At 39.1% G+C, this 27,500-nt stretch overlaps 1 protein-coding gene across 1 annotated transcript in view; it reads right to left on the bottom strand.

Moving 5' to 3' along the window:
- Positions 1–27,500, bottom strand: part of LOC136837428 (protein O-linked-mannose beta-1,2-N-acetylglucosaminyltransferase 1-like) — a 40,708-nt gene that overhangs the window by 3,338 nt on the left and 9,870 nt on the right. The window contains exons 7-12 of the mRNA XM_067102207.1: positions 16,519–16,589; positions 15,617–15,722; positions 14,447–14,604; positions 12,515–12,713; positions 11,154–11,344; positions 3,530–3,644 (exon numbers count right to left, since the gene is read on the bottom strand). Of these exons, the coding sequence (XP_066958308.1) occupies positions 3,530–3,644; positions 11,154–11,344; positions 12,515–12,713; positions 14,447–14,604; positions 15,617–15,722; positions 16,519–16,589 (840 nt within the window). The remainder of the gene's footprint in view (positions 1–3,529; positions 3,645–11,153; positions 11,345–12,514; positions 12,714–14,446; positions 14,605–15,616; positions 15,723–16,518; positions 16,590–27,500) is intronic.

A 27,500-nucleotide genomic window follows, 5' to 3' on the forward strand; every position in this document is an offset into this window, starting at 1 on the left:
GAATATAAATAAATCACATTGCTTATTCACAGTAGAGATTAATCAGATATCACAATCAAAACTCAAAGTAGCATTATATTTACGCCCTGAAGTGTCAAAAAATTCTAGTTATTGGAGAAACAAATCCCCAGTTATGCAGGGGTAAAAATATGTTTAAAAATAAGTCTCTACAGAGAGCTTTCGGGAATAGAGCCTCGATGGCTCAGTCGGTTACAGCAGCAGCTTCGGACTTCGTAGAGGTCTGTGGCGCGGGTTCAAATCCGCAGCCGACTGATCAAAGAGGCGGACACTTTGCTATCCGTGTAGACATCCCGGGATTATATATGTAATCAACGGATAGGTTTGCTTTAAAAGCAAATGGGTGTTACAGACTAAATACACACACAAACCAAAACCACTACAACACCTTCTAAAAACAACAAACATCTCACACGTCTCGAACTCTCGCCCTACCCGCGCAACAACTTCTCGCTGCTGGGAAGAAAGGGCGTTGGGTCGGGTATGATACACGTAACATACGCTACCGGGGTCTAAGCGATGTCAGGCAGGGCAGCCGATCGAGACTACAGGTCTACCCCAAAGCCAAATCAAAAGTCCTTCAAAAGAAGGCATCGTGCTTACCCCATACAAAAATGGGAAAAAGCACGTTAAAAGAAGAAGAAGAAGAAGAGAGCTTTCGGGAATCTGTTCGATTCCCATTTTCATCGATTGAAAAGGTGAATCGAACAGATTCCCGAAAGCTCTGTGTACAGATTTATTTCTAAATATATTTTGTACCAATACATAACTGTGGATTTGTTTCTCCATGTCAAGACTCACGCTCCTGTGAGTATTTTCTAGTTCTAGTTATTGTCCTTCAGCTGAATCATAAGGAAAAAATAAACCTAATCTGACATGCTCAGAAGAAGTAGCAAAGATTCTCGTTCTGGAAAAAAACAAGGAAAAAATGTGCCGAAGTTTCTTAGACGCAATCAAGTTTTCTGTGCAGGGTGTAATCAACGCCACCGAAAATAGATCTATATTTCGGTGGTCCCGGTATAACGCCTTATCAGCCGCGGCCCATGAAACTTTAACCATGGTCCGGTGCTAGCTTACCCTATAGCGTTGCCAGAAGCACGGTTATGGCTAACTTTAACCTTATAAATCAAATAAAAACTAGTGGGGGTAGAGCGCTGTTGTTTGGTATGCTTGATGATTGGAAGATGATCAACATACCAACTTGCAGCCCTCTAGCCTCAGTAGTTTTTAAGATATAAGGGCGGACAGAAAAGTGGGGACAGGAAAAAGTGCGGACAGGGTAAAGTGCGGACGGACAGACAAAGTCGGCACAATAGTTTTCTTTTACAGAAAACTAAAAACCATAACCTGACATATTCAGAACAAGTAGCAAAGATTCTCGTTCTGAAAAAAAATAAACAGTCCCTTTTCGAGAGGAAGATCCCAGGTGCAAAAAAAAAAAAAAAATTTTTTCTTCCTGATTAACGATTCCAAACAGAGTGGGCGAAGTGAAAAGATATGGAATCGTGATAGTAAAGTTCACATAAGGGAGAAGAAGGTTCTCATTCTAATGCTTCCGTCGCGTCGTCCTTTGTTACCTATTGTAAGAGTATCCAGATCTAATTTTTTTGGGGTGGGGCGCGGGGGGGCGGGATTCAGAAGATATCAGAAGACATTCTTTTTCGTTTTTCTATTTTTATGATATATGAATTTGCCGCGAAGTTCTTCATTTTCAGCTCTGAAAGGAAGGCTGGAATATGAACCATCTCTCTTCATATCTGAATTTTAACAACTGTCAAATTATGAATCTAATTTCTGAATTTAGGGGATATCAGAAGATATTCTTTTTTCATTTATATTTTTTTTATGATATATGAATTTTTTTCTGAAGTTCTTCATTTTCAGTTCTGAAAGGAAAACTGGAACATGAACCGTCTCTATTTGTAACTGAATTTCGACCACTGCTAAAAATGAATCTCATTTTGGGGGATTTAGGAGATATAAGATATTTTCATTCATTCATTTTTTTAGGACATGAATTTACTTTGAAGTTCGTTTTCAGTTCTGAAACGAAGGCTGGAACATAAACCATCTCTATTCATAAGCGGAATTTTGACAACTGTCAAATAATGAATCTAATTTCTGAATTTAGGGGATATCAGAAGGTATTCCTTTTTTCATTCATTTTTATGATATATGAATTTTTCTGAATTTCTTAATTTTCAGCTCTGCAACGAAGGCTGGAACATGAAGCATCTCCATTCGTAACTGAATTTCGACCACTGCTAAACATGAATCTAATATATATATATATATATATATATATATATATATATATATATATATATATATATATATATATATATATATATATATATATATATATATATAATATATATATATATATATATATATATATATATATATATATATATATATATATTTTTTTTTTTAGGGGTTATCATAAGACATTGTCATTCATTCATCCTTTTTATGATATATGAATTTTTCTGAGGTTCTTCATTTCCAGTTCTGAAAGGAAGGCTGGAACATGAACCATGTCTATTCATAAACGGAATTTTGACAACTGTCAAATAATGAATCTACTGTAATTTCTGAATTTAGGGGATATCAGAATATTGCCTTTTTTCATTCATTTTTATGATATATGATTTTTTTCTGAAGTTCTTTATTTTCAGTTTTGAAAGGAAGGCTGGAACATGAACCATCTCTATACGTAAACTGAATTTCGACTACTACTAAACATGAATCTAATTTCTGAATTTAGAGGATATCAGAAGACTTTTTGTTTTTCATTCATAATTTTTATGATACATGAATTTTTTTCTGAAGTACTTTATTTTCAGTTCTGAAACGAAGGCACCGATTTCAATAAGTGTTTCTAAGACAGAGTCCGTGCAGTAATTACAAGACCAGTAAAAGATACAGCAACTACAGATCAATTCATGAATATAGGCACCGATTTAAATCAGTGTCTCTAAGAATTACAAGACTAATTAAAGATACAGCAACTACAGATTAATTCGTGAATACAGGCACTGATTTAAATAAGCGCCTCTAAGAATCACAGTATAAGACCAGTTAAAGGTACAGCAACTACAGATTAATTTATGAAACGAATATGTGACTCAAAAATAAAGCCCGTACAGGAATTACAGGACCAGTTAAAGATACAGCAACTACAGATCAATGCAGGAATACACGAATCGATTTCAATATGAGGCTCGAAAATAGAGCCCTTATAGGAATTATAAAAACGGTTAAGGATACAGCAAATACAGATTAATTCAAAGAATTACAAGACCAGTTAAGGGTAGAGCAACTACAGATTAATTCAAAGAATTGCAAGACCAGTTAAGGGTACAGCAACTACAGACAAATTCAAAGAATTATAAGACCAGTTAAGGGTACAGCAACTACAGATTAATCAATGAAACGAATATGTGACTCAAAAATAGAGCCCGTACAGTTAAAGGTACAGCAACTACAGAGAAGCAACTACAGCACTCACCGTCGTGTTTCTCGGGATGAAATCCGGATGGCAGGGGTGCAAAGATGTGTTCAGGTACAGCGGATCATCTTCCAGTCGACGTATCACGTCCTCTTCGTATTCCTCCATTTTCAGTCTTGAAAGGTTGAGAGGTGAGAAACAAAACTTTATTTTCAATCCTTAAAACTTATTATTCAAAGGAATAATCTGACATAATTCAAGCAAATTATTCACATGAATAATCGTACATAAATCAAGCAAATTATTCACATGAATAATCGGACATAAATCAAGCAAATTATGCACATGAATAATCGGACATAAATCAAGCAAATTATTCACATGAATAATGCAACATAAATCAAGCAAGTTATTCCAATGAATAATGTAACATAAATCAAGCAAATTATGCACATGAATAATCTAACATAAATCAAGCAAATGATTCACATGAATAATTTAACATAAATCAAGCAAATGATTCACATGAATAATCTAACATAAATCAAGCAAATGATTCACGTGAATAATCTAACATAAATCAAGCAAATTATTCACATGAATAATCTAACATAAATCAAACAAATTATTCATATGAATAATCTAACATAAATCAAACAAATTATTCACATGAATAGTCTAACATAAATCAAACAAATTATTCACACTAATAATCTGACATAAATCAGACAAATTATTCAAATGAATAATCTAAAATAAGTCAAACAAATTATTCAAATAAATAATCTAACACAACTCAAGCAAAAAAGAGAACGTGCATTCCTATTCCCCTGGAATGCATATTTTATGTTCTTCGAAAAACGGAGGGGAAAAGCTGAAACAGCTAGGTTGAAACAACGCTCATAAGCATAAAGCATGTTGCTTTGAAATGAAAAACCTTTCAGCAACATACTCCTTTCTCTCTCTCTCTCTCTCTCTCTCTCTCTCTCTCTCTCTCTCTCTCTCTCTCTCTCTCTCTCTCTCTCTCTCTGAACGCGCTATAAATGCGCAGACATAATGACATTTTAGCAGCAATCTAATCATGTATAGATACTAGTTTACGCTCTCTCTCTCTCTCTCTCTCTCTCTCTCTCTCTCTGTGTGTGTGTGTGTGTGTGTGTGAACACGCTATAATGGTGCAGGCATAATGACATTTTTTAGTAGCAATCTAATTATGTACAGACTCTGTGTGTGTGTGTGTGTGTGTGTGTGTGTGTGTGTGTGTGTGTGTGTGTGTGTGTGTGAACACTCTAAAGGTGCAGACGTAATGACATGGTAGGTGCAATCTATTTATGTGCGGATTCTAATTTTTCAGTTTTCATATTTTTTTTTTATGATCAAGTGCTTGTCCCCTAAAAATTTCGTGGAATAGGTCAATGAGTGATTGCGGTTAACAAGTGAAAACTTATCTTTTGTTTTAACCAGCAATAGACTTCTCCCCTTCTATAGGTTTTCTTTAATGAGTTTTTAATGCAACAAGTACGTAAAAGGAAAGAAAATATCTACCTACAGCAAAGAAGTAAAAGAAAAGGAAAAAGCAGAGGAATGATAAGAAGGAAAGGAAAACAAAACAAGCGCCCAAATTGAAAAAGCCTAAAAGGACGATAATTCAGTGACTATTCGGCAAGAAGAGGCCCCCAGAATGGTCCTGGAAAGGGGAGCGATGCCAATCAAAAACACGACCCAGTCAGGCGAGGAGTCCAGCAAATCGTGGAGCTACTGAAAAATCTCAGGAAATTTCTGGAAAGATCAGAGGATCCTGATATGAGCGAGTTCGATCAATTATTTGATGTGCGGAGGCGAAGAATGGCGGAACTGGCGCAGATATTTGGAATAGCCCCCCGGAAATTTATGGAAGATAAAGCAGAGAAAATGAAAGATTCAGAGGGAGCTGATGCCGATGAACTCGATCCGCTGCAGCGAAGGCTGCGGGCAATAATACGCTTACCAAGGAAAGCCACCCAGGAGACTGCAGAAGACTCAGAAGGGGACACTGAAGAATTAGAAGGGAACACCGAAGAACCAGACGATGCCGATACAGAAACCGATTCAAAGGAGCGAAGACTCGCGGAAATAAGGGAGATAGTGAGAAAAGGCCTCCGAAACATTAAGAAAGATTTGAACAATACTGAAGAATCAGGAGAAATTACTGAAGAATCATGAAAGACACTGAAGATTCAGATAAGGAATCACAGACAGAAGATATTGATTCGGAAGAGATAAGCGATACTGGAAAATCAGATGAAAATGATTTGGAAGATACTGAGGCGGAAAATGACAGGGAAGACTCAGTAGGTAGCAAAGACTCTGCAGATTCATCGGAAGAAAATGATGGCAAAGAATCCAAAGCGAAAAGTTCATTCTCAGACACATCATATTACTCCGACTGTTAAGAGGAGGAGAAAGACGTGGACTGATCGAACGAATTAGGAAGTGTTTTCTGGCCAGAACACCCAAATTTGGTGGGGATGAGGCAACCTCTGGCGCGGTGTAAAAACCCATAAGTTAATGCCTCCAACACTCCAAAAAATGTTGGGGAGGCCAACTCCTGGGAACTAGGAGACAAAGCCCCAACAAAATTTGGTGGGAACGAGGCAACGTCTGGCGCAGTGTAAAAACCCACAAGTTAATGCCTCCAACCCTCCAAAAAATGTTGGGGAGCCAACTCCTGGAAACTAGGAGACAAAACCCCAACAATATTTGGTGGGGGACGAGGCAATCTCTGGCGCGGTGTAAAAACCCATAAGTTAATGCCTCCAACCCTCCAAAAAATGTTGGGGAGGCCAACTCCTGGGAACTAGGAGACAAAGCCCCAACAAAATTTGGTGGGGACGAGGCAACCTCTGGCGCGGTGTAAACCCATAAGTTAATGCCTCAACCCCAAAAAAAATGTTGGGGAGGCCAACTCCTGGGAACTAGAGACAAACCCCAACAAAATTTGGTGGGAACGAGGCAACCTCTGGTGCGGTGTAAAAACCCACAAGTTAATGCCTCCAACCCTCCAAAAAATGTTGGGGAGCCAACTCCTGAGAACTAGGAGACAAAACCCCAACAAAATTTGGTGGGGGACGAGGCAACCTCTGGCGCGGTGTAAAAACCCATAAGTTAATGCCTCAACCCCAAAAAATGTTTGGGAGGCCAACTCCTTGGATCTAACAAAATTTGGTGGGAACAGGCAACCTCTGGCGCGGTGTAAAAACCTCCAACCCTCCAAAAAATGTTGGGGAGGCCAACTCCTGGGAACTAGGAGACAAAGCCCCAACAAAATTTGGTGGGGACGAGGCAACCTCTGGCGCGGTGTAAAAACCCGTAAGTTAATGCCTCCAACCCTCCAAAAAATGTTGGGGAGGCCAACTCCTGGGAACTAGGAGACAAAACCCCAACAAAATTTGGTGGGAACGAGGCAACCTCTGGGCACGGTGTAAAACCCAAAATGCCTCCAACCTCCAAAAATGTTGGGGAGCCAACTCCTGGAAACTAGGAGACAAAACCCCAACAAAATTTGGTGGGGACGAGGCAATCTCTGGCGGTGTAAAAACCCGTAAGTTAATGCCTCCAACCCTCCAAAAATGTTGGGGAGGCCAACTCCTGGGAACTAGGAGACAAAGCCCCAACAAAATTTGGTGGGGACGAGGCAACCTCTGGCGCGGTGTAAAAACCATTAAGTTAATGCCTCCAACCATCCAAAAAATGTTGGGGAGGCCATCTCCTGGGAACTAGGAGACAAACCCCAACAAAATTTGGTGGGAACGAGGCAACCTCTGGCGCGGTGTAAAAACCCGTAAGTTAATGCCTCCAACCCTCCAAAAAATGTTGAGGAGCCAACTCCTAGGAACTAGGAGGCAAAACTAACAAAATTTGGTGGGGACGAGGCAAAACTGGTGCGGTGTAAAAACCCATAAGTTAATTCCAACCCTCCAAAAAATGTTGGGGAGGCCAACTCCTGGGATCTAGGAGACAAAGCCCCAACAAAATTTGGTGGGAACGAGGCAACCTCTGGCGAGGTGTAAAAACCCGTAAGTTAATGCCTCCAACCCTCCAAAAAATTTTGGGGAACCAACTTCTGAGAACTAGGAGACAAACCCCAACAAAATTTGGTGGGAACGAGGCAACCTCTGGCGCGGTGTAAAAACCCGTAAGTTAATGCCTCCAACCCTCCAAAAAATGTTGAGGAGCCAACTCCTAGGAACTAGGAGGCAAAACCCCAACAAAATTTGGTGGGGACGAGGCAACCTCTGGTGCGGTGTAAAAACCCATAAGTTAATGCCTCCAACCCTCCAAAAAATGTTGGGGAGGCCAACTCCTGGGATCTAGGAGACAAAGCCCCAACAAAATTTGGTGGGAACGAGGCAACCTCTGGCGAGGTGTAAAAACCCGTAAATTAATGCCTCCAACCCTCCAAAAATGTTGGGAGGCCAACTCCTGGGAACTAGGAGACAAACCCCAACAAAATTTGGGTAAAACCCGTAAGTTGATGCTGCCAACCCTCCAAAAATGTTGGGGAGGCCAACTCCTGGGAACTAGGAGACAAAACCCCAACAAAATTTGGTGGGGAAGAGGCAACCTCTGGCGTGGTGTAAAAACCCGTAAGTTAATGCCTCCAACCCTCCAAAAATGTTGGGGAGGACAACTCCTGGGAACTAGGAGACAAAACCCCAACAAAATTTGGTGGGGACCCTCTGCCACGGTGTAAAAACCCCTCCAACCCTCCAAAAAATGTTGGGAGGCCAACTCCTGGGAACTAGGAGACAAAGCCCCAACAAAATTTGGTGGGGACGAGGCAACCTCTGGCACGGTGTAAAAACCCATAAGTTAATGCCTCAACCCTCCAAAAATGTTGGGGAGGCCAACTCCTGGGAACTAGGAGACAAAGCCCCAACAAAATTTGGTGGGAACAAGGCAACCTCTGGCGCGGTGTAAAACCCGTAAGTTAATGCCTCAACCCTCCAAAAATGTTGGGAGCCAACTCCTGGGAAATAGGAGACAAAACCCCAACAAAATTTGGTGGGGACGAGGCAACCTCTGGCGAAAACCCATAAGAATGCCTCCAACCTCCAAAAATGTTGGGAAGGCCAACTCCTGGGAGCTAGGAGACAAAGCCCCAACAAAATTTGGTGGGGACGAGGCAACCTCTGGCGCGGTGTAAAAACCCGTAAGTTAATGCCTCCATCCCTCCAAAAAATGTTGGGGAGGCCAACTCCTGGGAACTAGGAGACAAAACCCACAACAAAATTTGGTGGGGACGAGGCAACCTCTGGCGCGGTGTAAAAACCCGTAAGTTAATGCCTCCAACCCTCCAAAAAATGTTGGGGAGGCCAACTCCTGGGAACTAGAAGACAAAGCCCCAACAAAATTTGGTGGGGACGAGGCAACCTCTGGCGAGATGTAAAAACCCGTAAGATAATGCCTCCAACCCTCCAAAAAATGTTGGGGAGGCCAACTCCTGGGAACTAGGAGACAAAGCCCCAACAAAATTTGGTGGGGACGAGGCAACCTCTGGCGCGGTGTAAAAACCCACAAGTTAATGCCTCCAACCCTCCAAAAAATGTTGGGGAGGCCAACTCCTGGGAACTAGGAGACAAACCCCCCAACAAAATTTGGTGGGGACGAGGCAACCTCTGGCGCGGTGTAAAAACCCGTAAGTTAATGCCTCCAACCCTCCAAAAAATGTTGGGGAGGCCAACTCCTGGGAACTAGGAGACAAAGCCCCAACAAAATTTGGTGGGGACGGGCAACTCTGGCGAGATGAAAAAAGATAATGCAACAAAATGTTGGGGGGGAACTAGGAGACAAACCCCCAACAAAATTTGTGGGGAAAACCTCTGGTGGGAGACTGTAAAAACCCGTAAGTTAATGCCTCCAACCCTCCAAAAATGTTGGGGAGGCCAACTCCTGGGAACTAGGAGACAAAGCCCCAACAAAATTTGGTGGGGACGAGGCAACCCTGGCCAGATGTAAAAAACCTGTTAATGCCTCCAACCCTCCAAAAATGTTGGGGAGGCCAACTCCTGGGAACTAGGAGACAAAGCCCCAACAAAATTTGGTGGGGACGAGGCAACCTCTGGCGCGAAAACCCACAAGTTAATGCCTCCAACCCTCCAAAAAATGTTGGGAGGCCAACTCCTGGGAACTAGGAGACAAACCCCAACAAAATTTGGTGGGGACGAGGCAACCTCTGGCGCGTGTAAAAACCCAGTAAGTTAATGCCTCCAACCCTCCAAAAATGTTGGGGAGGCCAACTCCTGGGAACTAGGGAGACAAACCCCCAACAAAATTTGGTGGGGACGAGGCAACCTCTGGCGCGTGTAAAACCCGTGTTAATGCGCCTCCAACCCTCCAAAAATGTTGGGAGGCCAACCCTGGGAACTAGGAGACAAAGCCCCAACAAAATTTGGTGGGGACGAGGCAACCTCTGGCGATATGTAAAAACCCGTAAGATAATGCCTCCAACCCTCCAAAAAATGTTGGGGAGGCCAACTCCTGGGAACTAGGAGACAAAGCCCCAACAAAATTTGGTGGGGACGAGGCAACCTCTGGCGCGGTGTAAAAACCCGTAAGTTAATGCCTCCAACCCTCCAAAAAATGTTGGGGAGGCCAACTCCGAGAAACGAGGAGTCAAAGCCCCAACAAAAACTGGTGGGGAAGAGGCGACCTCTGGCACGGTGCAAAAACCCGCAAGTTAAACGGAAAATAGTAATGTTTTCAATCTTGAAGAGTTGAGAGGGAAAACAACATTTTTTTTCAATCCTAAACGCTTGAGGGAAAATGATGCTTTCAATCTTGAAAGGTTGGGGGAAAAGTAAACATTTTTTTTAATCCTTAAAACTTGGGGGAAAATAATGCTTTCGAAAAAAATAAAACCAAAATTAGATAGATAGATCGAATATACAATTTAGGCCGAAGGCCAAGCAGCGGGACCTATGCGGTTATTGAGCTCTGAAAGGAAAATTGCGGGAAAACTTACAAAGGTGTAACAGGAGGAAAACCTCGCAGTTGCACCATGAAACAATTGTTGGAAGAGGTTGGAAAGTAAGTGGAAAAAAGAGATATGAACGGCGGTACAATAAAAGGAATGAAAGGGTTTGCAGCTAAAGGCCGAAGGGACGCTGCAAAGAACCTTAAGGAATGCCTACAGTGCACCACACGTGAGGTGCACTGACGGCGCTACCCCTCCCTACGGGGTGCTCCAGTGTGTGTTCACTGCGATAGCCCATTGACAAGTGAGCGCTGTTATGCTAATGGAAGGCAGATATACCACCTAGCTGGTAAACCCCCATGACTGAAATTTCAGGGGACAACATTGATGTTGGCCCAATTAGAAATCTTTTAAAGGCTTCCGGTTTTTATGAAAATATCTTATAATTTTACAAAGGTATGTTTTTTTATCTTGTTTATGGCAGTTTCAATTCCATTAGCAACTAAATTTCCTCGATTTTACCTTTTTAAACTTTGATCTTTAGAATATTTATTTTAAACTTATTATTTATATAATTTTCATTTTCATTAATTCTCATCTTAGCACTGAATGACCCTATAAGTCCTAGTGCTTGGCTTTGTGCCTAAATCTCATATTCCATTCCATTCCTATATTCATTCTTCAATTTGTGGCCTTTTTTTTTTTAGCAATAAAAAATATTATAACTACCTGTGCACATTTTGGAGTTCTGTGTAAGGAAGAGCAGGAACTGGCCTGCCTGCAAAGAAGGCTACGTGAAGAAGACCAGGGGAATGGGTTCCACTGAGGCCGAAATGGAAGGTTCTTCCTACATCTGGCACCACGCACTCTCGGCCATTCATGACTTCTTGACTTCTTGCCCACAAATCCCAGTCATGTTCCTGAAGAAGAGGAGATTCAGTACTTCATTTTATTCAAAGACAACAAAACTTCAGAAAGAGATTTTGATATATACCTAAATTTTTTTAATAAAACATTTAGACGACCGAGGTACAAATCCCACTGCTTACTGGTGGCCTGGGGATGGCACCATTGCATAAACCCGGTAGCACGCCAACATAGTGGTCTGAAAACTCGAGAGGATTAGTAAGAAAATAGGTACCAGCCCTCGGGCTGGGCGGTTACACAGTGGGCCTAGTGACACTGCTGGCCACCTGTCTTGGGCAACGGGACTTCTCCCCCACTGGCTGTCAGCCTAAGAAACCAGAGTTCAGTGCTGGCCTATAAGACTTGCGAGGCCCAGGAGGACTGCAACCTTATTTATATATAACAAAACAAAAGAAAGAAATTTTGAGGATTAGATTTGGCCAATTGATAGGAGCCAAATCTTCCTGCAATTTCGAGGATGTTTGATATATACTACATATTTTTTTCAGTTATACATTTTAAGAATACACGAATACTAACAACAACCTCTACATTTTACTGTATAAACTAAGTCGTCCTGATCCAATTACTCTCTAAATCTCACGCCATACAAGCTACTTCCTATTTACTACCTTTTCTGCGCTGTGGAAAGAAGTGACTCGTGTCTGTGGGCATGTAAGTATTTCTATGTGTATGCATAATATGTCTCCTGCCCTTCAATCCCCATAAAGTTGAAATAAGCAATCTCACTTTATTACTCTCCAAATATCCTGCCACACACGTTGCTTCCTGTTTACTATCTTTTCTGCAATGTGGAAAGAAGTGATTCGTATCTGCGTGTATGTATGTTTTTGTATATGTATGTATAAAATGCCTCCTGCCTTTCAATTGGAACTTCAAAAGTTCAAGCGAAGATACAACAATTCCCCATGTATTTTAATAATTTACTTACATTTTTATCTATTTATTTATTAATTTCCTAATTCATTTTTTCTTTTCTGTAAACTGATCTCTTTCTGTCTTTCCTAGCATGTTCTGTTACTTCTTTCAAATGAGCACCATATTCTATGGAAGCTTGAGTTTTAATTCAGTGGCCCTGTGGTGGGTTTGTTCCATATGAATAAGGTTCATCTTCTGAATAACAGCAATAACAATCCCCACAAAATCAAAACAAACAACCTCACCTTGTATCTAGACGGCCATTTCAAAAGGAGCTCGTGAGCAACCTCCCTCGTGACCATCCAGCCAAGGCCTGGAAGTGTTTCCACACGCCTCAAGAGCCGGGTGTCGTGAGCTATGTGGAGACTACTGAGGTCGTTCCAAGCACTGATGCACCAGAGAGAAGGATCTTCGTCCAGCAGCCAGGCTGTCTGGTTGAAGAAGCTACGAGAGAAGAAGAAAAACATTATAAATACGTCTATGCATCTTCAGGAATCCTTTGCGTTCAAATGGGGAATTAGCTAGTGCAAAATACTTATTGGAATGGAATGGAATGGAATATAGAGTTTAGGCCAAAGGCCAAGTGCTGGGACCTATGAGGTCATTCAGCGCTGGAAGGATATTGTGAGTAGGTAGGTTCGAAAGGTGTAATAGGAGGAAAACCTATGAAATAATTGTTTGGAGAGGGTGGGTAGCAAGATGGAAGAAAGATAATGTGAATGGAGGTACAGCAAAAGGAGTGAAAGGGGTTGCAGCTAGGGGCCGAAGGGACGACGCAAAGACCCTTTAGTAATGCCTACAGTGCACCACGTGAGGTGCACTGCCGGCAGTAACCCCCTGCGGTGAATACACTTACTGAATGCATTTAATAGACGGAAAGTCGACTTCTAAGAATATCAGGTACATTGTTGTGTTATGGTAAAGACAAATCGGTTTTCATTGTTATATCAGCATTATTTGTAAGTCAGGAATGATGAGAAAATAACTCTCGTGTATTCTTGTTTCAGTAGCTTGAATTCATTGTTTAGTGCCTCATAATAATAGTTCGTAAAGAAAGCATTTTGAAATCAGAATTTTCAGCCGTATGCTTATTTGAATAATATATATATATATATATATATATATATATATATATATATATATATATATATATATATATATATATATATATATATATATATATATATATATATATATTATAGAAAGAAACGAAATGGAATGGTTTATTATGAATTTCATAATAAAAGTATATATAATATATTTATCATAAGTTTCGTTTCAAATACAAAAAAAAAATCCCAGCAACTTCATTCAGCATTGTTCGATTTTATCTTGTAATTTTTGTATTTCTTTGAAACCGAAAAACTACAGACATTTTTGAAAGAGGGGGAATTCTTGTCTGGTTGAAGGTACACATTATTATTATTATTATTATTATTATTATTATTATTATTATTATTATTATTATTATTATTATTATTATTATTATTAGAATAGGCTTACCAGATCACTGAGCCGATTATAAGTTCTCACAGAGAGCCTTTAAGACAAGAGGTAAGGTTCAAGTAAATGGAATCCATGTTTCGTTGCAGATTGTTTAAAAACAGTTCTTACAAATAAAAAAAAGATTAATTGTTTAATGTAGGAGTAAGAAAAACTTCAACAAGACTGGATTTGAAAATCTTACTCAACAGATGAACGCTCAGAGAATTCCTAAGTGAGTGTATTTTACTGAATTATATACAGTACGCGATGTCAAATTAACTTCTTTTTTAAACAAGTAAAAAATGTGCCGAAGTTTCTTCGGCGCGATCGAGTTTTCTGTTTAATGCTGTATGAGCAGCGGCCCATGAAACTTTAACCACGGCCCGGTGGTGGCCCATCCTATATAATTGCCAGAAGCACGATTGTGGCTAACTTTAACCTTAAATAAAATAAAAAACAACTAAGGCTAGAGGGCTGCAATTTGGTATGTTTGATGAATAGAGCGTGGATGATCAACATACCAATTTGCAGCCCTCTAACCTCAGTGGTTTTTAAGATCTGAGGGTGGACAGAAAGAAAGCGTGGACGAACAGACAAAGCCGGCACAATAGTTTTCTTTTCAGAAAACTAATAAATCTGGCTTATAACTATGAAATCTCATTTCTCAGATTCCATAGAAGTGAATTTCTTACCTGAAGAAGTCCTGGGCAGCGAGCAGGTCCTCTTCTAAGAGAATAACTTTTGGGGCTTTGGGAAACAGCGAAAATGCTGTTGATAATGAAAGGCGATAATGATCTGAGATTCTTGCAGCCCGGGAGACTCCTGTTGCATTATGCATCGTATATGAGACCTGACAGGTGGAAAGGACTCGATTTAAGAAGCAGTATCTAAGAGTGAAATCTAGAAACTACTTTCGTGAAGGTTTCTTAAAAATAAAATTGATCTGAGAGTAAAATCTAGAAACTGCTTTCGTAAAGGGGTCTTAAAATTGGAGTTAATACACTTCTATTGATACCAATGAATTATTGACTCATTAATGAAAGACTTTTAATGGTAAAGAATAAAACAATACCAATTTTTGTTACATTAGGTTAAAAAGCTCTTTACAGTTAAATATTGCACGGTAAAAATAACTAAATACAATAATTGTCACTTTACTTTTGAAATTTATAACTTTTTAACTCATTATTGATTATAAACTGTCATGAGGAATGAGGAAACCAATGCCAATTTATTTTTTACAATAGGTGAAAAAACTCTTCGTAGCGAAATATTGCAGGATAAAAATGGAAAAATCTAATATCCATTTTTATCCTCCAATATTTCAGTACGAAGAACTCTTAGCCTTTTTTTAACAAAAATTGTTACAAAATCGTTAGACTTCAGGGTAAAATTCACTTCTGTCTGACAAAATAACAATTAATCATGCAAAGTCGTCGTAAGTCATTTTCCATCGAAAAAGTATGAGGATAAGCCTTTTTTTATCCTGCAATATTTCACTATGAGGAATTGTTAACTTTCTGTAACAAGAAATATTACAAAAGCGTCAGATTTTTTTATAACATGCACTCCTTATCTGACAAAATACCAAGTTATCATGCAAAGTATTTTTAGGTAGTTTTCAACAAAAACAGTATGAAAATAAAACTTTTAAATTCTGCAATATTTCACTATGAAGAATTTTTAATTTCCTGTAACAAGAAATATTACAAAGGTGTCAGATTTTGTGATAGCATCCACCCCCTATTAAGCAAAATACTTAGTTATCATGCAAAGTACCTGTTTATCATTTCCAATGAAAAAGAATGAAGATAAACCACTTACTGAGACGCCAACAATCAGTTTCATCAGTCGAGACTTACCTGCACAAGCTGTAGAAGATCAACCACTTCCTGGTGGTGGCCATCGACCATCACGTGAATTCTGTTGAGGGTCCCCCCAGCCTGACGAAGAACGCTGACGAGGCTCCTGTAGTAGGCAGTGATTAGTCCTTTATTTGTTTTTTTATTATGCAACTGTTTTCTTCAGAGATCTTGTAAGCTTTTAGTTGTCTGAATATTGTTTTTGAAAGGAAATTTGGTCAAAAAGGGACTAGAATATATACATTCTTAAAGCGGAAGACACTGAGGTCCAACCTTGTGTTTGTGGTATGTTATTGGAGTCTTGCTTAACTGAGTTCTCCGTCCGTCTGTGTACACACGTGCACAATCACACACACACACACACACACACACACACACACACACACACATATATATATATATATATATATATATATATATATATATATATATATATATATATATATATATATATATATATACTTATACAACAAAAATATATAAATATATATACACATAAATTTATACAATAGATATGTTTATATATATGTATATATATACTTATACAGCATAAATATATAAATATATATATATACACATAAACTTATACAATAGATATGTTATATATATGTATATATATACTTATATATAATGTGTATACATATGACACGCACACACAGAAAAAAAGTGCATGAAGTGATAACATGAAAAACATAATTGCAAATTTTATGCTCATTTCAAAATAGAAATACAAAATTTCACCCAGAAACACAGGGGAACAAAATTCGGACAACTAGACCACCAGCCCGCGCTAATATCATCATCCTCATTAACATAATGAATAAATCTCATCGTGGGTGTAAAGGTGTTTTTTTAACGACCGAAATAGTGTAATATGATAACCAAATCTCAGTGGGCCTTACCTGTACAGGTAGGATGGACGATTGGAAGCAATTATGATAAGAGGCACGTCTTCGATTTGACTGTTCTCGAGCTAAAAACAAAAATAAAAAAATAAAATCACTTAATTACCATTGAAAATCTGTTAAACGTATATTCATACTGAAATTTCACCATTGAGAATTGAATGCCACTTACGCTATTATTCATTATGTATATGTGGTTCTTTGCAGCGTCCCTTCGGCCCCTAGCTGCAACCCCCTTCATTCCTTTTACTGTACCTCCATTCATATATTATTCTCGTCCATCTCGCTATCCACCCTCGCTTAACAAATATTTCACAGTGCAACTTCGAAGTTATCCTCCTGTACACCTTTCAGATCTACCTACTTTCGATTTCCTTTCCAGCGCTGAATGACCTCATAGGTCCCAGTGCTTGGCCTTTGGCCTGAACTCTATATTCATTTAAATTCAATTCAGTACCTGTTAAGTGCTCAAACCAAAATAACTTTTATTAAAAAAAAAAATATTGATATTGAAAATCAAATAGACATATTTCCATACTGAAATTTTTTACCATCGAGAATTGAATGTCATTTACACTATTATACATTTTATATATGTGGCCTCCAGTACCTGTTAATTACTTAAACAAAAAATCACTTCTTTTACTTAAAAAAAAAACACATGAATAAAATTACAGCTGTCACACACTTCCCTATTTCACCTTTTTCAAATTCAATAACTTTACAAAGAGAACGTTGCCACAGCGGTAAACAGACTCAGAAAAAAATTTTTTTTTTACACAAATAAGATTAATATTCACGGCTGATAAGCAATTTGGATACCTTTGAAAGGTAGAATAATTAAATTTCAACCCCAATATTTCGCGAAATAAACAGAGTTCGTGTCGTGAAGCGCATTATTTTTCTTACTCTCCTGACAAATTTATTCATGCTTCGGAGAGGGGAGGCAGAGAGAGAGAGAGAGAGAGAGAGAGAGAGAGAGAGAGAGAGAGAGAGAGAGAGAGAGAGAGAGGAAGGGGAGATATATATATATATATATATATATATATATATATATATATATATATATATATATATATATATATATATATATATATATATATATATATATATATATATTAAGAATAGCAAGACTTCATAGAAAATTGCTCCCTTTTCTTTTGCTTCTTGTCTGCCGATCGATATTTCACACGGTCAGAATACAAGGGATTAAAATTGATTGTAGGCCATTCCATTTACGTAGATAATTTCTGATTTTCGAGGCAAAAGTGAATCTATCTGGCTGTCCTTTTCAGGCAAAACCCCCCTGCGGGCATCAGCTGAACATGACTCAACTCCCTATGTGCTGGACGTGCCCCTTGCCCCATAGGAGGAGATAAAAGTGACAAACAGACCAAGGCTCGCTCTCAGACGCACGCTGGACGAGATGGTGTGAAGAAGACCCCAAACACCACCGCCATGCCCTGGCCCAACGATGCCCTTAGCTCCTAACCACGTGGCCTTTCAAAGTGTACTTTTCCTCCGTGCACTCCAACCGCCAACCACGTGTTCCCTTCGATGCTGGCCTGACCAATGACCCACTCCATTACTTGGCGTTTCATGAAGTTCCCATTGCCTTGCCCTTTATGTTGAAGCCCCTGCATCCTACCACGTGGGAGATCGCACTCGCACTCGGAAATCGCAAGTCACCCATGGACCGCCTTCTGCCTGGAACCAAATCTGCCTTACGGTAAAGTGCTCTGTAAAGACATCCATTCAGTCATGCTTTTCCTCGCAACATTTACTTAATTTGAGTGCCAGTAATCACCGAATCTCTTGTCAAATGTCCGTGCTCCTCGAGTGTCGGCAGTGCTAAGCCATTATTAATTCATCGAAGCCCCTTGGCACCCTCCGTGCAGCTTCGAATTCATTATTCTTTTGTCTGTTTTCATTACTGGCGTATAATGTGCATATCTCCCATTTCAGAGGGACCCTATATCGTGGAATCTTCTTGGACTGTGTCTGGAATCCCCCAGTTTCATTCATCACGTAGGAATCCCCTTCAGGATCAATAATCTACTTGCATTCCTCTTTCCCGCACTAAAGTTATTTATGTAAATACACTCCTGTAAGTTTGCCCACGTGTTTACGTAATATTTTCCTTCAGTAGTAAGAGCCTTACGCTCATATGAAATTCCCCCTTTTTCCTCTTGTTTTATGTTTCCCTGGACCCACGAAGTAGGAATCACAAGGCTAAATTATCTGAAATTGTTGCTACCTGTCTCACAGAGAATATTTCAAACTAGATTGCCAGGAAAAACATATATATATATATATATATATATATATATATATATATATATATATATATATATATATATATATATATATATATATATATATATATATATATATATATATATATGTTACAGGTAACAGATCAACACTTTTTTTGGAAGTGTACGTAACGTGATCTTAGCGATCTAACTTCAGGAAAAAGACGTAAAAAGGTTCGACCCTGATCTCACTAGCACTTTTTCCCCCTCTCTCTCTCTCTCTCTCTCTCAGCCTCTCTCTCTCTCCCACTGACCTCACTCATTCTCAAGTAATTAAATGGACTATTTAAAGAAACACAATCTTTCCTACAAAAATAGGCTTATTATTCAAATAACCAAACAAGAAATGAATAAAACAAAGCAAAGATTAAAATGCAAAATAAATGAATTATCGAGTCAGATAACTAAACTCTAAATTGCAAAGCACTTCTGACTAAAGAAGTCTCATTATGGCTAATAGCCTGGAAATACACAAAGCTCCCATCCTCCCAAATCAACAACTAAACGTCATGTCCAAAAAACAGTCTACCACATAAAGAGACTGACATTGCAAATGACTTGCATGTCCTCTTTATCAAACCCCCAGCTATTTCAACAAGTCCACCATGTTATTCCCACAAGTCCACAGACATCTGTCGAAAGAATTAAACATGATAGAAAACTCCCAAAAATATATGAAATACAAAACACAATAATGGAAAGTGTAAAATGCATAGCCAAGATATGGCAAACGTAACATAACAAAATAATAATATAAAAGAGGTATGAATATCCATATTAAATTTCCCACACCAGTTCATAAGTTCATAATGATTAGAAAGTCATGGTAAAAATCACAAGTTCAATTTTCTCCCATAAAAACAGAGATTTGAGACTCTACCTTATCTGCCGATTTTCAAAGCCTGGAACCACTTCAAAGTTATGACTGGATAACTGCAGTTCTATCACGTTAATGAACGATCAAACTCACTTTTAGGGCAGATTTTGACATAATCTAGATCAAAGTAACGCACGTACTCACGAACATACATAGCGCTTCGGAGATCACCTGATCTCAATATTGCTGAGCTTCTCACGCAAAGAGCTGAGGAATCAAACTATGCACTGTTTCAGCAATCTCAAAAGATCGAATCTCTCTCTCGCCCTAGTTCGCTCTCTCCCTAACCTTCCACGATAACATCTTAAAGCATTGAAGCTATGAAATGCATATATATGTCCCTTTAAATAGAGCTTTTCAGCCACCCCATAAGAGCGTCTTGCTCTCTTAATGGCGAACTAAAAATAAAAAAATATATGTATAAACCATAACAAAATAGAGCTATGCTCAATTAGCAACGTCTACTGCACTGCAGCTTTAAGGACTGCTCTCATGACGCACTTCCAAAGTCACTGGAGTTGTGTTCTTAGAGCCTTTACATGCAATCTTACAAACACGAATAAGCTTTACTACCCCCACAACAAGAATTATCAGTAAAATAGCTATTAAGACGATTAAAATTGTCGGCATAATATATTCCTGATACTCGAACATCACGGGATCATCGATGTCTTCCAACAGTGGAACAGTCATTGGCACCTTGGTTGTAGGTACCGCCACTACCAAATGCTCGTTATGCGTATGACGCATAATTATCTTCTCGGAACTGTTGAATACCGCACGGCTGATAACCAAGAAGTTCGTTGACATCACACGGCATGCAGCATCAAACAGCTTGGATCCTTGAAGAACAAATGATGTCGACTTGTTGCTCTGGCACATCATTGTAACTGCACACTCCTTGCAAAACACGGCAGTAAGGGTGCTGGTGGACACAATGTGGTAATCTCGCAGGAACTGTCTAAAGTCACATTCTGTCGGAGTCTGTCCACGAACTAATGATAATTCACAACCACCCACAGATACCACTCGCAACTGGAAAATACCACTGTCACACACATACTTCTCCCTAACTAAAGTACAACTTATCTCATGTTACTGAACCAAATAAAATTACTAATGCAAAAGTCAAACACTCTTAATGTGAACTAATTCCAAGTGTGTATCCGGAATATCCACAGTCAACTCACTATTAAGCATAATAACTCTACGGAACTCACTCATAAAAAAAATTCTATCCAACAGAAAAAAAAATACTCTAGGATCCTATCCAAACACTAAAAGGTATCATATCTCGTAAAAGACATGAAAGTTCTACTCCGGTTAGCAAATATTTCGCAACGCCTGACTAATTCTCAACAAAATAGCAATTGACGTAATGGCAATCGCTCCCATGATCTTAACAACTACAATTACTCACAATACAGCTCCCTTCATTTTTAAAAAGAAACTGAAAAAAAAAAATCCAAATACTCAAATTCGATATCCCAACCCGAAAAAAAGATCAGACTTGTTCGGTCCGATATACTAAGTACCTCCCCAAAAAAAAAAAATCCTAAACAACAAAGATATTGCGTCAGATGGCAAAACTCATCATAACACCATAACACAATAACACACTAACACACTAACACACGGGTCAAATCTCGTATGAAATTAGCCCATGTCTCAATTCCTAAAATTATTCGAAAACAAATGATTAAGAACTTCAACATCTAGAATGAACAAGAGACACAAAAAAAAAAATAAATAAATATCATATATACACAAATATCAACCCATTTATCCCTCTAACTATATACAAACGTTCCACTACATAACTATATACAAATGTTCCATTACATCCCAACTTTCTTCAACTTTGAAATGTGAGTTAATTTCGTCACACCGGTAATTACGTCTTTTACTACAAATCTATTCCCTCTTTTGATCTCTACAATCTCAAAAGGTCCGTGGAACTTCGGACTTAATTTATAATTCAGATCATTCCGAACATTTACTTTAACAAACACTCTATCACCCATCGAAAAAACTACTCCCCTCGATTTCGCGTTACTTTTCTCTACCATTGCGCGCGAACTAAGTTCAAGTTCTTTACTGATACGTGCAAATCTTTCTCTCGCTGTATTTATCAACGAAGTGACCGTGACATCACCTTGAACTCGCTCTGGTAACAAATCAAAAGGTCCTTTCAACTTGTACCCATACAAAGCTTCTGCTGGAGATATCTTAATTGTGTCATTCGTCATAGTATTGATACTATATCGCACTTCATCCAAAGATCTGTCCCAATGTGTATCGGAACCACCCACCGTCATGCGCAAAGCTTCGATTACTTTCCGATTCGCCCTCTCACATAACCCATTTGCTTCAGGTCTATACGGGATTATAGATACTTTCTTTATTCCCAGTAAATTAGCAAGACCGTCTAAAGTCTTATTAACAAATTCCCTACCATTGTCTGTGAGCAGACATTCAGGAACACCATATCTACAAATTATCCCCTTAAAGAACGCTATAGCAACTTCCTCAGCTGATTTGTACTTCAGTGGGAAAATCTCAACAAAACGAGATAACTCGTCAACAACTACTAATAAATGTCTATAACCATAAGCGGACTCTGAGAAGTTACCCAGAATATCCATATGCACTCTCTGAAACGGCCTATGTGGTACGGGATATGAACCCAAACGACACGACACTGTCGTCGCTGGCTTATTCGCATTACAAATAGCGCACTTCTTCACAAAGGCTTCTACTGCGGAAAACATATTTTTCCAAAAGAACTTTGACCTGACGTTTTCATACGTCTTGTCCACACCTAAATGAGGAGAACCAAATTTACAATGTACAATGTTTAGAACTTGTGGTACTAGACTCTCTGGCACGATGATTTGTGTAATTTCACCCATGCTTCGAGTACTTCATAAGTTATACTTAACTTTCCTCACCAATAAATTATTCTCCAACTCTAGACCAGAAAAAGGCAACTTATACCCTTTCTTCGGTGAAACTCCCCTAAGAAATGCCTTAGCATCTGACAACAATTTATCTTCATCTTGCTTTTGTTCAAGCAAGCCTATGTCCCAAGTGACATTTTCACCCGTAATATAACACACGGCGTTACTCTCACTATCACGAACAACAATCTCTCCCGAGACTGCCGACTCACTATTTCTCCCCGAAGTATGCACTGTAGAAACGTGTATGTCCTCTACATGCGATATCTCAGAACTACTAGTATCAGAGACATTAGACACCAAATATTTACTCTCTTCTCCCACACAGGATTCGGTGTGTATTTCCTCATCCTCAACCGGAAAATATCTGCTCAATGCATCTGCAACCACATTATGCTTACCTTCAATGTATTTGAGGTTTGCATCAAAATCTCTCAATGTCAGGAACCACAGTGCTCTCTTGCGCGACAAATTTGGCTTATTAAAAAGCTCTAACAACGGTTGATGATCTGTAAAAATCTCAACTTTATTTCCCAACAACAACATCTTAAAATGAACAAGGCTAGAGACGACTGCGAAAGCCTCCTTGTCCACAACTGACATCAGCCTTTCGTTACTACCACGCGTTTTGAACTTTCTGCTATAAAAAGCAATTGGGTGTAATTTCCCCTCAAATTTCTGCATCAAACACGCACCTATACCTTCCTGACTCGCGTCAGTCACTAAGGTGAACGGTTGACTAAAATCTGGAAACTTCAAAACTGGTGGGTTCACTAAAACGTTCTTAAGCTTCTCAAAAGCTAATTGCTGACTGTCACCCCAAACAAACTTAACGTCTTCTCGTAACAAATCTGTCAATGGAGACGCTATTGTAGAAAAATTCCGCACAAAACGGCGAAAGAAACCCGACATACCTAGGAACGAACGAATCTGTTTCCTGGTTTTGGGAACTGGAAAACTCACAATGGCTTTGACTTTCTCATCATTCACTCTGACTCCCTCTTTAGAGATAACATGTCCTAAATAGACAATTTTCCTCTTCAGAAACTCACATTTGGCCAATTTGACCTTTAACCCAGCGAACCGTAATCGCTTGAGGACTTCTTTTAACACCTTTAGATGTTCTTCAATTGTATCTGTGCATATTAGAATGTCATCCATGTACACAAACACCGACTTTCCTAACAAGCCATGAAGTACTGTGTTAACCAGTCTAGTAGATGTTATTGGGGACCCTTGTAATCCAAAAGGCATCCTATTAAACTCGTAATGTCCCTTTGGTACCGAAAATGCTGTGTATTTACGGCTACTCTCACAAAGCGGAACCTGTAAAAACCCTTGCATAAGATCTATAGATGAATATATATTCTTGCCACCAATCTCAACAAACAAATCAGGCAAACAAGCTACAGGATATCTATCTGGGCATGTTTTTTCATTCAATTTACGAAAATCTACACAAACTCTGATGCTACCGTCTTTCTTAGGAACTGCAAGCAAAGGAAAATTAAACGGAGAATTGGACGGCCTAATAATGCCTTCCGACTCCCACCTCTGAACTTCTTTTTCTACTTCTTCTCTGATCTTAAAGGGAATTCGATATGCTGGAATATATATGGGATTTGTACCCTTTTCTAGGCGGATTGAATGTTCTAAAACATCTGTAACTCCTAATTTATCTCCCTTCAAAGCAATGATATCTAAATATTCTTTCAACACTTTCTCTACTTTATCTGAATATTCAGGATAATCAACTTTAGCCAAGTGTTCATGCAGAACCTGACTTCGGAACTGTTGCTCCTCGTTAGGAAACATATTCCCGTCTCCACAAAAACTCATTAATTTATGTTCTTCATTAAACTCTTCAAAATCAATTACATAAGTACCCTTGTGATATTTTTTCACTGAGTCTTGATAGCTAACTAATTCTACTGTAGTCACGCCTGCGACTGAAACTTCATTTACTGACACCGTACTCACAACGTCCTTGAATTTCTCAGTTCCCTCAACAACGCACACTTGAGAAGGAAACTTTTTCTCTTTCATCGACACTTTAACCGATGTAGGAACTCGCAGTTGCAATTCAATATCTTCCAACAAGAATCCTTTGAAAAATTTTTGCGGAATATCTTCACTCTCTAATGACTGTGTTACACATGTCTCAGACTGTGTCTTAGGTTTCTCACAAGTTTTTTTCCTGTGTATATATGGAACAAAACAACCTGGCTCACCTATTGTAATCCCCTGAATTCCCGTAAGAATGTTGATGTTATGTCGCATGCAAGAAGGGTGTCCTAGCAAAACCATTTCACCTAAGGCTAATCCTTCTATGACCAAAAATGATTCTACTATTGTCTTTCCGCCGATACAAAGCGTAAGAAATGACGAACCTAAAATATTCAGTTTCCTCGCTTGTACATCACACACTGTCTCACTAGTAGGGACTAATTTGCACTCTGGAAACTTCAGTGAAAAAAGGTCAGCATTTACTAAGTTAACTGAGCTACCAGAATCAATGAAAATAGAAATTTCACTGCCATTAGAAAATCCACGTACAATCGGCCTAGGTTCTAGTGACTCTAAGACCTGATTGCTCATTATCCTGTGTCCGTCTTCGAACTTATCTTGTGAAAATTCTGCTGTTCCCTTGTGTATCTAGAACTTGCATCATGTGGAATTCTCCTGTCATATCTAGAAAAACCTCCCCGTGACTTCCCTGAATAATCTCTATTCTTTGTGGCTGGGCAAAATTTCCACCCATGATCTGAAGATTTGCAAGCTGAACCATATCTCACTCTGCAATTTGATTTACTATGTCCTAGTTTATCACAATTAAAACAACGTATCGTTGTGACTGATCTCTCTGGAATTTTCTTCGATTCTACTATTGCACATGTCTTCGCTGTTGCATCATTTCCCGAATGCAAGGGACTAGCATTGTTCTGTGGTTTCGAAACCGCAGCAGACATCTTTGCACCTCCCTGTACAAAACTACTGTCCAGTGTCGGGCATTTTGATAGATTTTTATTAATCTGTGCAAACAAAGAGGATTCGTCTGTATCCAGATCAATTCTTTTGTCAAAACTATCTACAATTACATCTGGGACCGACGTTAAAAGGCAAGCAAAGTGTAACAATCTTTCAAAATTATCTAAGGAGATATTATTTCCAGTTACCCATGGAGAGCCTGTTATAGATTTCTTTAACTCACCTACTGCATCAAATAAATTTGCACTGTATGTGACCAGTGAATCGTTGCCCTTCTTTATTTTGAGAAACGCTCACAAATTCCGAACTGCACACTCACGTTGAACTCCGCCATAAGTAGCTCATAGAAATTTCTGCAGTTCATTCCAAGTTTTACACCTTCTGAACCCGAAACTGCGTGCCCGTTTCCCAATATCTCCTTTATCCAAATCCAGAAATGCTTTAGCCTCTGTTAAAGCTTCAGCGCCATTCGTAATTTTTTTGGAATTTAGGTAATTGTTCACTGATTCAATGAAAGTTTCTATATTTTGGGTTGGCTTCCCATCCACTAACCCTTTAAAATTAGTAATTCCTGCATTGACATTCGTCACCCTATGAACCACAATTGATTGCGGTGCGCTTGCTGCATCGTCCGGCATTTCGTAAGTGATTACACGCCCTGAGCGTAGCAGCATGAAACACTAGGGAAAAGCAAAAGTTACCCCCTCTAAAAGAAGAATAGAAAACTGAGCGCCTATCACTCGTGAAACAGAAACGGAGTTCTGCGCAACTTACGAGAATGGGGTACTCACCAATTTGAAACAGAAAACGGAGCTCTGTGCAACTTGTGACGTCGCCCACTCGAAAGAAGATGGAAGGTGTTAACTTCTCACTATTGCTTGGTTAAGCATAAATATCGCATGATCACCATTTAACTTAATTAACTCACAATCGCCACTAATCACACTTATTTGGGTATTTTGTTAACCCCAAAATTGCTCTAGAGATCACCCAGATCTATTTCACAACTCCCCACTCCCAATACTCGAATAGAGATGGAAAAAAAAGATTCCCGTATTACACACGTAACTCGACACTCTTATGAAACTCGCTCTTTCAAGACTGGTGATCACTCATCACGCTCATGGCCCAGTCGCCTTAGGTCGCCTATGCCTTGGGCATCGACGTTACCAATTAGTCTATTAGTAATCTCCCTCTTTCGCTACCCTATTTAAGACTATTTAACTTTTTACCGCTGCCACCATTAAATCTGTTACAGGGAACAGATCAACACTTTTTTTGGAAGTGTACGTAACGTGATCTTAGCGATCTAACTTCAGGAAAAAGACGTAAAAAGGTTCGACCCTGATCTCACTAGCACTTTTTCCCCTCTCTCTCTCTCTCTCTCTCAGCCTCTCTCTCTCTCACAGTTTACCGATTCTCTCTCTCTCCCACTGACCTCACTCATTCTCACAAGTAATTAAATGGACTATTTAAAGAAACACAATCTTTCCTACAAAAATAGGTTTATTATTCAAATAACCCAACAAGAAATGAATAAAACAAAGCAAAGATTAAAATGCATAATAAATGAATTATCGAGTCAGATAACTAAACTCTAAATTGCAAAGCACTTCTGACTAAAGAAGTCTCATTATGGCTAATAGCCTGGAAATACACAAAATCTCCCATCCTCCCAAATCAACAACTAAACGTCATGTCCAAAAAACAGTCTACCACATAAAGAGACTGACATTGCAAATGACTTGCATGTCCTCTTTATCAAACCCCCAGCTATTTCAACAAGTCCACTATGTTATTCCCACAAGTCCACAGACATCTGTCGAAAGAATTAAACAT

The sequence above is a fragment of the Macrobrachium rosenbergii genome, chromosome 59 (genome assembly GCF_040412425.1).
Source record: "Macrobrachium rosenbergii isolate ZJJX-2024 chromosome 59, ASM4041242v1, whole genome shotgun sequence".
NCBI classification, from domain to species: domain Eukaryota; kingdom Metazoa; phylum Arthropoda; class Malacostraca; order Decapoda; family Palaemonidae; genus Macrobrachium; species Macrobrachium rosenbergii.